The sequence below is a fragment of the Adiantum capillus-veneris genome, chromosome 2 (assembly GCF_014529385.1).
Source record: "Adiantum capillus-veneris isolate H3 chromosome 2, ASM1452938v2, whole genome shotgun sequence".
In the NCBI taxonomy this organism is placed as follows: Eukaryota; Viridiplantae; Streptophyta; class Polypodiopsida; order Polypodiales; family Pteridaceae; genus Adiantum; species Adiantum capillus-veneris.
In genome coordinates this window covers 135,178,130-135,190,461 of record NC_140932.1, presented here as the reverse complement: position 1 = coordinate 135,190,461, position 12,332 = coordinate 135,178,130, and the positions used below count along the sequence as shown (strand labels likewise).

General features: G+C 45.3%; 1 protein-coding gene across 2 annotated transcripts in view; it reads right to left on the bottom strand.

Moving 5' to 3' along the window:
• LOC147463689 (flavin-containing monooxygenase FMO GS-OX2-like) overlaps window positions 1–12,332 on the bottom strand; it is a 130,349-nt gene that overhangs the window by 24,612 nt on the left and 93,405 nt on the right. For both annotated transcript variants that reach the window (XM_086490202.1, XM_086490208.1), the window contains 2 exons: window positions 8,602–8,684; window positions 8,396–8,531 (listed from right to left, as the gene is read on the bottom strand). In XM_086490202.1, coding sequence (XP_086346328.1) covers window positions 8,396–8,531; window positions 8,602–8,684 — 219 coding nt within the window. The remainder of the gene's footprint in view (window positions 1–8,395; window positions 8,532–8,601; window positions 8,685–12,332) is intronic.

Here is a 12,332-nt window from a genome sequence, read left to right as displayed (position 1 = left end):
GACTATGCAATCATATTGGGTTCTTGCCTATTAAAAGGCTTAAGGCGTTGCAAGCAGGGCAGTGTTTTACTCCACTTTGGAGGTATGTAAGGTCATGGTTGGGCCTAGCACCTGCTTCAAGAAATGTACGGATGCAATCCCTAGTGGTTTTCTTTCACAGTTTTTTCAATATTCCTCTCACCGAGACGGTGAGCGGTCTTGTGGCGGGCAACCTGTAGCAAGGCTACAGTGTCCTTCACGGTACAGCGTCTTTCACAGGACAGGTCTAGGCTAGTTCACACTAGACGGACACTAGACGGACCCTTTGGGCTGGGGAGTGACACGTGGCAGGGTACCGACGGTGGTCTAGTGGACCTCGTGGCCAGGTCACCACATGGCTGACATTTATGAGCTATTGGTGGCTCTTTATGATTGTACATATGAGTAGTCGTTTTGGGCCAGTGGCATTATCTTGTACGTAGTCGTCTAGAGTGGGTGTTTACACAGAGCACGTCTTCACCATCCCGGCACATCTAAGCCTCGACACCCCCATTGTACCTGTGAGTCCTGGGCTGGAGTTGAGTGTGCTGCCACGCCAGAGTCTGTATCAGTCTTTGAGATAGTCGAGTCATATGTTCTGGTCTGCTGTTGTGTCTCTATGAGCTCTGTTGACGTCTATTGTTTTCTTTCTGTTCAGTCTGTGTGAGGGAGATTCAGTCTGTTTGAGTGAGATTGTCACGCACACTGCACTGAGTACCACCCACTGTAGAGAGCACGATACATTATCCGCGCTACACTAACTAAACCCTGATCATGCTGTAGCTTGTCCACGGACACATAGGGTTGGATGTGTCATGCGCATAATTCGTGCTCATCCATGAGAGAAACGTGCTCAACATACAGTATGTCATGCCTAGGAAAAGGGATCACATAGAGATGCTGACTAAAATACAGGAAACGATCACGAATGAAACACTCGAACAATGCGTGCGTATCAATCATGCGAACACATAATACTTCCTGTGAGGGTTCTTTGGACCTAGGCTCGAGAGCAAAGATCGGTTCTTCCTGAATGATCGAATCGTCCTGTGGGGGTTCTTTGGACCTCGACTCGAAAGCCAAGATCGGTTCTTCGTGATTGATCGAATCTACAACGAGGTTAGCTTCGCTAGAAAAAGCATCCACTAACACATCATCCTTCTGAACAATCACATCCTTTTCATGCAATTTATCATGCTTGTGAGAAATCACATCTTGATCATGCAAATCATCATGCTTATCAGTATCATTCAAATCATCATCATGCTTCACACAATCATGCAAATCCTGTGTATCATGCTTTGAAGAAGAACAGACTGAGAGAGTCTCCTTTCCCCAAATCTCTTGCATCTGTGCCTGAACTTGAGAATAGAGTCACCAGAACTCTTTGTTTTGTCGGTCGCTCTGTTCTTGTATTACTTTTCTTTCTGCTTTGTCTTCTGCGTGTCTGCGATCCATTTCTGCTTTTCTTGCTTTGACTTCCTAGCGTGCTTGCTCGCTCTCACGCGCTATGGCTGCCATTTTTTCTTGGTACTTACGCTCAATGGCTACGATTCTTTCTTCGCTTTCTAACTTCCTGTCCATCATCCTCTTGTCGAAAGCCTCCATAGGAGTTTGTGCAATCCTTGTCGTAGATGGGGAAGGGTCGGAAAAACCTCCTGGTGGGGAAAATTCTTCTTCGCCTCTCTCATGCTCATCACCTCCAAGCGAAGTATCCATTCCGCTTGGAGTGATGACCATTCTGTAATCATGGGTTCTTGTGAGTTCTGAAGTTCACGAGGAACTTGGATTCTTGCGGGTCTTGGGTTCTTAAGTTCTTGGGTTCTTGAGGATCTTGAGGTTCTTGAGGTTTTCTTTCGCTTGCAAATCGCGTTAAGGATCTTCTCTTCACCCGAGTTCTACTCCTTTCGGCGGGCGCACCCCTTGGCGGCCTTGCGCTCACACTAAGATTGCTTTTTCCCACCTCACGTCGATTGGCCGGCCGCTAAGTGCACGGTCGGCTCTCAATGAGTGAAAAGAGACACAAGGGGAGGCTGGACAAGCTCTTCTTTCTTGGGATTCCTGTCACTCTTCAACAAAACACGATTAGGAATCGACACACCCAAGCGAACTTGGGTTCGTGCGACCTCAACAAGCAAAAAAATTCTTGTGGTTCTTGTGGTTCTTTCCTTGAGTGATACAGAACACTGCCAAAGCTTTGATACCAATGTTAGGTGCAGCGGAATGATTGTTTGCACTTTGCTCAAGATGAGTGCTCCGAACTGTGCTCAAGGTTCCTTTTGTTCTTATGGAAGGGAGAGCCTTCCGTTCTTAATGAAAAGTGCTATGATCACAACAAAGTGAATGGACACTGTGCGTGCAAGTGTATGAGACTGAGAGAAAGAGAAAAGAGAGATACGACACCAGAGACGTTGTAAAACCCTCCTCCGAAGGCCCCACTCTCGTCGGTGAGAGTGGTCTACTTATGATTGCACAAAGGCATACAATGATGACGCAATGGACTGATGCAATCTGGGACTATGCCGATGACGACGACGGTGATGATGACGACGACTTTAGGGCTGAAATCTGTGGTCTTCTAACTGCTGAATTTCGGGGCTGTTTCGGTGGCTGAAAATCTCTGTTTTGGCTGCGTTTTCGAGGGCTGAAAATGGGGGTCTTCTGCAATACTTCTAGGCTGAATCTGCTACTGTGTCTTATGCTGAAAACGCTGCTGTCCTGATGCTGATTTGCTGAAAATACAAAACGCTGGGCTGCCTCTGCTACGGATTGGCTGAAAACCAAAAACGCTACTGGCCTTTGCTAGCGTTAGTAAAATCTGCTGACTATCTGAGGGGCTGGCGATCATGGGAGAAAAACGCCAGGGTGCTGAAGTTGTTGGCAATGACTGCAAGGGGGAACGCCAGAAATCGTGGGTTCTTGATGGTGATGGAGACTGGAAACACTAGGCTTGGGAAGGGAGGTCGCCAAGGCCTTGCGGGTGCTGAGGGTATTGCGGGTTCTGCTGAGAAGTTGCCTATTAAGCAGGAAGCTCCTGCTGCCTCTTCTGCCATTTAGTGCTAACTTGGGTTTGCTTATATATTATCTTAGCAAAATTGCCCTACCTACTTTTTTTGGAAAGTCACTTAAAAATAATAAGTGAAAAATACCAAAAATAGGGAAAATAGGCTAAATGCACTGGAAAATTCCCCTGATGATCATGTTGTGTGCAACCAAAGGATATGTATCTATACCAAGTGACTGGGCATGCACGGTCTACGAATAGACTCACAAAAGTGCCAGATCATTGCTAATCTAGACTTGACTGGACTTGACTGAACCTTGATCATGTTGTAGCTTGTTCACGAACACATAGGGTTGGATGTGTCACGTGACAACGGTCTCCTCGCCAAGCGTATTTTCTTTCCCGAAAAGGAATCTCTCAGGTGCATCAAGTGGTTGATGACTCGGGTTATGTTCTTTCGTTCGCTGATGCAGTGTCCCGCTTTCGGTTGGGTCTACACTATTCTCCTCTTTGGCAGGAGATTCAAAGGATGCTTGATGCTCACTCACCCGTTCCTCCTTTGGAAGTGGACTCTCGCTTCTTTTATTGGAATCTGGCTACTACTAGATTGGAATGCGTCTCAGCTGGCAGTGTCTATACCATCCTTCAGTCTGATGTCTGGATTTGGCATCACGGTAATCAGTTGTGGCCGCTTTCCGAATCATCCTTGTGGTGGCAACACATCTCGCTTTGAGGTTTCCCACTTGTAAATTAATCAAAGCGGATTTACAAAGAAAAAAAGTGTGTGTAGATGTTGAGCATATGAGAGCATACAGGGCCAATATATAGACAGCCCATGCTTAGAGTGCTAGTGGAGTCTAGAGACCAAACAGTTGGGTCGCGTCTTATGGGAGATTCAGAGACAGAGAAAGACCCTCCTCCAATCACCCAAGCCAACTAGTGGAGAGTGACAGTCACAGCTCTCAGACTTCTTTCAGAGAGCTGCCCCACTTCCACCCATTGACATTCAGAGACGGGTCTCTATAGCAGACAGAGATAGTTCGAGCTTGCAAACGCCTCACAACATCAGGATATCGGCCCAAAGAGTACATGATCGAGCCATCCAAGAGATTCCTTTTTTTTTTGGGGCAATGAAAGTGGGGCTTTGACCCTTTGCATTACATTAAAAACGACCATCGGTCCAAAGAGTACATCACCGAGCCATCTAAGAGATTCTCTTTCTACAGCAGAGAGTTTTATACCATAGTAACAGGGAATGGCCGTTTTTCAGGTCTATGTTCCTCGTTCCCATTCCAAGTTCCCGTTCTGAATCCCCGTTACGTGTTTCAAACGTGAGTACCCGTAACAGGGAATGGCATTTTGTTCCGCGTTCCCATTCCGTGTTCCCGTTCCGGTTTCCCATTCCTGGTAACTATGTTTTATACTCTAAAATTTGATCTCTCTCTCTCTCTCTCTCTCTCTCTCTCTCTCTCTCTCTCTGTGTGTGTGTGTGTGTGTGTGTGTGGACCGCATTGCCTATCGAGCACTACAAGCATCACAGTCTATGGCACTGGCGGGAGATACCTCTTCTTGGTATGCACACACCAGCGAGTGGTTCACTAGACATGGGCTTGATATAGATCGACTACCACCCCTCGAGTATGACATCCATGCACCTACTTATACTCTCACTCATCAGGAGAGGAATAGGATCATTAGGCAGGAGATTTCGCATATTTACATTGAGAGGACATGGATCAGCCCCAGGCAGCCACTACCGACGAAAATGCTCCACTACCATGAGCATTTTCTCCAGATATCAGATCAGGGCTTCATAGACACCCCTCAGTATATGCAGCAGTACATGCCACATCACCTACGGGTAGCCATCGGCTAGCTCCGAGTCTCATCACACCAGCTTGAGATTGAGCGGGGCAGAGCCAAAGGCATACCACGAGAGAACCGGACTTGCCCAGTGTGTCAGACAGAGGTGGAGACGGAGGAGCACGTCATGCTACGATACCCAGCTTACTCAGAGCTTAGACAGAGATTTGGGATTGAGGGCACTCTCCAAACATGCATGAGGAGGAGAGACCAGACTCATGTGGGCCATTTCATCACAGGAGCACTCCACATACGTGAGGAGTCTACACGACCACGACAACATGACACTGGAGGTGTTCAGCAGACGATCACTCAGTTTTTCCAGAGAATGACTTCAGGGGATCCCACACCGCCGACGACGACTGGGCTGACACTCGAGCAGGCAGAGGCACAGCGAGCACGACGCCGACCCCGGGAGTCAGGATATCGATGGCCCCGTCTATACCAGCAGGATATACTGAGGATCCGTACACTTCATGAGCAGCAGCTGGAGAAGGCCCGCTCCACCACACATTGGAGCACCTACTTACATCGGGTTTTTCAACCCCTCCCCCCCATGTACCACTTTTTATACCCATCACCCATTACACACTACTAGCCAGCTCTGATACGGGTATGCCCTCACACTTTTACTTTCACTCAGTACGAGGTAGTCATTTTTTGCTGTGACAGAGCTACATCCACAACTATATATTCATATGGTCAGTATCTGCGGTGTCAGAGCCATATATACCCATACCACCACACGTTACCATCATACCACCACACTGCACATCCCGGTTCTAGATTAGCTTTCATTTCAGCATTTTATTTTCAGTATTTTCTTTTCCGGACACCCCGACTACCACTAGATGTACATTGATTTGTCTCATAGGCCGACTTCGGCCTTTAGAAGACGTAAATAAAGTTTTCTTTCTCTCTCTCTCTCTCTCTCTCTCTCTCTCTCTCTCTCTCTCTCTCTCTCTCTCTCTCTGTAAAATGAGCTAGGATGAGCTGGTCACTCTTAGTTAGCTATTCCAGGTTGATAGTTAGAGTTAGTTCAGATCAAACAATAGACTTCTAACCAGACTAGACATAGACACGATTGGAACTGGAAACAAGACTCGAACTGGAAAAGATAGTAAAACTGGAATTGGAAACAACACTTAGAAACTGGAACTAGAATTGTATATTAAGAATAGTAAACCAGTACAATGAGAGAAACTCAGTGAGAGTTGGATCATGCAAGTACAATAGCTCTCAGTACACGAGTTTGGGCTTCATAATGATACAATGTAAATGGAATAGAATCTGACAAGATAGACCCTCAAAATGAAGTGTCCATAGTTATTGCTTCTGGAAGCCATCCGCCAGCCGCCTGCTAGGGGCTGTTCCTACCGTCTATATTCCTCCTCCCCTTTCTTGAATTTTGGTATGTAACCAAAATTTCCAAAAGTCACCTGATTTCATCTCGTGTCCGTCCATCTGACCTTGCGATCTTGTGCCTTCTTCTTAAGAGATTTGTGCAGTACCTTGAAAGGATCTGGAGCGCTGGAACCAGCATTATCCTTCTGAATTAACCTGCATATGGCTTCTTGCTCCAGCTAGTCTTTGCTGGCCGTCTGCATCTCGACTTCGTATGGTGTCAATGAATTCCAATTTTGGTATTGGAGCCATACAATGTGCGTTTGCCCTTGGTTAGCCTGGCCCTAGCCAGCTTATGGCAATACGATGCAGAATGCATCCACCTTTGAGGCAATGGCTGATTGCACTTAATGCGGGCTTCCAACAAGTTACAATATTTCAACCATCTCTCTGAATTAAGGTTCAGAGGATGCTTTGTTAGCCAGGTCTTTCTTAAGTATCTTCGAGGTTTCTACTGTCTGCTGAAGGAGTTCATTCGTTGTTTGGATGAGGCGCCTGCGAGCTGTACTTTCCACTGACCCATCCTTAGCTGAAATTCTGAAGGTCTTCAATCAACTCATTGGCCTGAGTCTTCTTGAGAGACTCTTGCAAAACTTGGTTCCAGGCCAGCCATTCAGTAGTGGCTTCCTCATACCATTCTCTAAGCCCATCCACTATCTGGATGTAGCGTTATTGATCCGCTGGCTCAGTGCGTGGGGGATAAAACATTGGAAAGAAGCGAGGCAGCTCCACTTCTTTTGTAGGAATGGCATAGAGCAGTGCTGGGGAGTCTGGGACAAATTCCAGAAAAATCATAATCATCTGGTTCTCTTGCTGCATCATCTTCCTTGTAAGCTGAACAAGATGAAACAGACTCTTGAGATTGAGCTCTTGCTCATTGAAAGTCATCCGAGTCTTTGGTCCTCGACTCTAGTTGCATTATTGTCCAGTAAGGCTTTGACTCTTTGGTCCAGAATTCCTCTGGCACTCTACATCTGAATGAGCATGTCTTTGATCTGAATGCGGATATCCTTCATACACTGGTAGGTAGGTTGTGTGCCTAATAACATCTCTACTTGTAAACTTAGGGACCTAAGGTCTGGCTTACTTCATCATCTCCTTATTCTCACCTGCCCATGGAAAACCATTGCATTGGACTTCATCTTTGATTTGCCTACTACACCCGTGGGCAACAATGGGCTCAGACTATCATTGACAGTTTTAATAAACAAGCACCCTTCATCCTTGATCCATAAGAACATCCAAGCGGATTGAAGGGCTCAACTCTTTCTCTTTCGACTTCATGGAGCACCATCTTCATTGTGAGTGACAAGGATCCTTGAATGACAAATCTCTGTTGGCTAGCTAGCCCTTTATGATAACCTCAACATTACTCTCAACTTCTTATCTTCTTTTATTTAATCCTTAAATAGATGGTCAATTCAAGAATATGCCAATTACACTTTAATTGATCTTCTCAAGATGGAAAACCGAAGCATCCGGAGTTTTACCTCTATACAGGTGAAGAGTACATCCTATTCCTTCCACTTCAGCTCTTTTGGCCCATTATGTAGATAGTCTTTGCAGACTTTGAGGGTTGATTTGGTGACTAGAAGTATTAATAGAGGTAGGTTGTGTAAGGACAAATAACTTCCCTTCTCTATCAGAAACTGAGATTGAGGCTTCAAAATCTACTAGGACTAAATCGAAGATCTAAATTGTAAATTTACCAGGCCTTTAAAATCTAAGCAAGTTTGGATGAAAGGTTAGACACCTTCCATATATCTCTATTGTCACAAAGTTTGTCTCCCTCAGGTGAGGTTTTTTATGTGTTGTTTATGAATAAGATTGCAATGCTGCGACAAGTCAAGCTACATTGACTATCACTAATACCCAGATTATTTTGCTTGCATAGTAACAACATTTGAGATGCATGTACAGAAAAATCTAACTTTAACCATATATGATGCATAAACAGAATACCTTTAACAATTGTGGCACATTTCAGACCCACACTCAAAGTTTGTTGAAATTGGAAATGTCTTTGTGGAATCTAACAGGGAAATTTTACAACTTTCAAGACTTGCCACCAGGGTTCCACAATCAACCTCAAACCACAGGTCGTACCTTAAAGGGAAGCCCGACAAAGGAGAGGGTTGGGGCCAATTGAGGTGGAAAGATGTGCTGATACAGTCGTCCAACAAAGTCAGAGTCCACATTGATCACTCCCACTGTCTCCAAGAATGGCATAGAGAAGGCATACCTAATTTCAGAAGCCTTATTTAGAATGAACTGATTCATGATACATCTAAAGTAGAACATGGCCTGCCTACCCTGTACAATATAAAATGGCATTGGCCACAACTGTATCCCCACCCTCAAAAAGAAGTTCTCCATTTGCCTGAGCCAACTTCACCTGCCAATACAAGTATGGCAGAAAATTCAAAAGCTGGACCCTAATACCACTATTGTAAAGTTTTTCTTGTAATAAACATGCATTTATGATGGATAGTTTGTGACGATAAAGTACGGTCAAAATTTTACCCTAGCTTCAATGATTTGTCAGGCCAAAGTTCATGCAAAGGTTAAAGAATGCGTGCATTCCTTTGTACCACCTAAAGAAAAGAACCTTATTGCATGATAAGAACATATATGTATGCTCAACCTTGCAAATCATATTTAAATGCAATCCTCCCACTTTACTATATTAAACACTCTTTGTATATTGTATTTTATCTAGACTCTAGAATCCTTTCAGGTTCATGTGGAAGTAATTGTGTATCAAAAATCTTCAAATAGAATATCATATTGTCATTTGCTTTTTGATTCTGTTTACATGTAATACTCCACCTCCAGGGGCAGGATGGCTCTCTAGCTCAGGAGTTGCAGGAGATCAGAGAGCTTGCTGCAACCTACTACACCGCCCTCCTTTTCAGTAAAGGAGCCTTCAGAGTGCATGGATGCTTGTGGATAGATGTTTGGACTCATGTCGAACAGAGGGTCACTGATGTTATGCTGCTGAGTTGAAAAGGTCTTATCCGAGACTAAGTTGCTGGATGCATTGGGGGCTTTCTCATGGCAGAGATGCCAAGGTGAGGATGGCCTTACCACTTATTAATTCTTGAGACGTTGGGAGCAGGAGCTGCTTGGACCTAGTTTGTGCAGTGATTTACAGCATGCACTGGACATGTGTCTGATGCCCCACAGAGGTCATCAGAGGGATTGATTTATCTCATCCCTAGGGAGGGAGGGTCTCTGAATAGGCCTGTCACGATCCTGAACTCAGCCTACAAAATCTTAGCAAGTGCTCTGAGTTGTAAGGGTTAGCCACTCCTTGACGATTTGATTCATGCAACGCAAACCGGGCTTTGTCAAGGAGGTTGCAACCATCTCCATATACGCAAAAAGGAGCTTCTGATTTTGTTGTTGGACTTAAAGAAAGCTTACAATTGGGTGGATTGGAACTTTCTAGAGGAGAAATGCTAAGGATAGGTTTCCCGGAGGCCCAATTCAGGGGGGTTGCAGCACTGTACTCCACTAACCCATATCCAGGTGTTGATTGACAAGGGGAGAGGTCTGAGGTTTGTATTGACCAAATCTGTCAGACATCAATGCTCTTTTGCGCCTATCTTGTTGCTATTCTTTGCAGAGGCCTTGAGTAGCTATGTCACTGTTGAGGAGGTTAAGCTTTGAGGACTGCATATGCCTATACGTGAGGAGTTTGTTGATGGCATTGCATTGTATTTGGATGGCTGTGAGACCAATATGCTTAGGGGCCAGTAGACTCTTGAGATCGTTGGTGGGTGTGCCGATCAATTGCTACAAGACAATTGCAATTTGGATTGGTCGGTCGACCACTCCAGATGGTCTTGTGGTGAGGGCATTATATGGATTCCACCGCAGATGTCAGTGCGATACTTCGGCTGCCAGGTTGCCCTGACTTGACACAAGAGCAGCAGCTTGCCCCCCTCCTGCACATTCAGAGGGTGCTTCTACACTGAAGTTTGGCTCAACACTCCCTGACACGTCGGTCTGTGGTTGCCAATCAGGTGCAACGATGAGGTGCTTTTGGCAACAATGTGGTACATCGCTTCTTGTTAGATTTTTTTGAGCTCCTACATAGGCCAGATTCAACCACTTTTTAGGAAGTTTCTATGGCCTAGTACAGTTGGACAGCCTGCATGCGCCAAGGGTCAATCATCAATTTCACACCTTGCAAGGTGGCTTAGGTTCATTGATCCTGAGTCCAGCTTTTCCAGAAGAACTCATTGTCTATGTTATCCTCCCGGGTGCTAAGCCTTGGAAGGAGCTTCTTCCGGCCACAATTATTCTTTTGGCATGGTCCGGCCATGGCACCCAGACAATTGATGGTTTTCACAAAGATGTTCAAGGTGAGCTTGAGCTAAGGATGGGAGGACAGATTTTCCATGAGCTTGTTGAGGGACTTGGGACAGGCTAAGACTTGGGAGACTTAGCAAGCCACTGATCTGGAACCCCTTGGTACGCAACGAACATGGCCATATGTCAAGACAGCCGGCCATATGTAGATGGGCATACACAAAATTATGGGAAATGGGTTTGCTTTTCCAGCATGCCTAAGCACAGGCGGACATATTGAGCCTCAATCGGGGAGGGTTAGCTATGAGACAGGACATCCAGGTAGCATTCCTAGGAGGTTGGCTTATAGCTCTGGGAGGTTGGCTTATAGCTTTTGACGTCCAAGCCCCAATCTGGATAAGAGCTTTCACATAGCTTGTAACTGGCTGGCACCAGGTTCTGACGGGAAAAATCACTGTAAACAGACTTTACACAACTGGAAACCGAGCAAAAACATTTCACACTTGGGACTTGAAGACGACACCGAAGAGGTGCAATTCCCCTTTGAAGTATGCTAGCCCCCAACTAAGGTGCCCAAGAGGTATTATAAAAAGGTGTCGTGGTTACAACTGCTCCATGTTTCTATGTACACCGCTCTTGAACTAATTACAAGTGAGCCTTGCCCATTAATTTACAGGCACTTGGGTAAAAAACAACTCGGAAATCATTTGCAATATATAACTGAGTGCTCACAGCACTTTAAAAAGCATCTGTTGCATATAAAAAATTGTCACCCAAAAAGCAGGCTGCATAGAAAAAGGGCCATGTCAGCATAATCTGTACACCCTGCCACGTCAGCACTCCTGAACTTTTCGCCAGATTTTGCACCATGATTTTGCTGTGCAAATCGCCGGTATTCATACTGTTGTTTTGGCAGTTATCTTCTACTATCAGGTTCAAATCCGCAGGTTCAAATCCGGTGGCTCTGCCTGTTGGCTTCCAAACAAGTGGCTCCGCCATGTCATCAAGTTGTGACATACCCCCCCCCCCAACCTTCCCCCCTTAGAGAACAATAATCGTCTGCCATTACATCTGGCTTCATTATCGTAGAACCAAATATGAGTAGTCACCGTTAGCATGCCACAATGATCACGTAGATCAATGCTATCCGGCACAGGGATGCCTTGCAATCCATCGACGAAATGACTGAACAAAGAAAACAAAGTGTCACATATTTAGTGTTAGTAGGGACGTGTGTCCAACTGGTCCTGGGAACCATCCAACCGCCAAGACAAATCTTTGAATGATATCCGACCATTAAGAGACCAACAAGCTCCAGCCTTTCCCAAACGACTTCAGTCACACAACTGACATTGAGCTTCATCCTGAGGCAAGCACTTTAGGCATATAATGGCCTCAAGTGTACCCTCCCCTCCGTCTTCACTCTCACTGCTTAGCCTTCGTACTCGATCCTAGAGTCTCAACTGTCTTCTTAATAGCTCTGTAGCATTTTTCATTTTCCATTCTGACATTTGTTTACCATGTTTTTCCCATAACCTAAATTTTGTCATGGCCTTCTCAATGCCTCATTGGAATAAATTGATAAACTGCTGGTATGACGCTTTGTTGCCTTCTGTATTTTGTGCAAATATGTGCTCAAAGTGTTGTCCTTGAAACGTTCAATACCTGTATATGTTTTAAGATATACACATATAGCTTTTAAATACCACCTTTTCGCACGCACGGG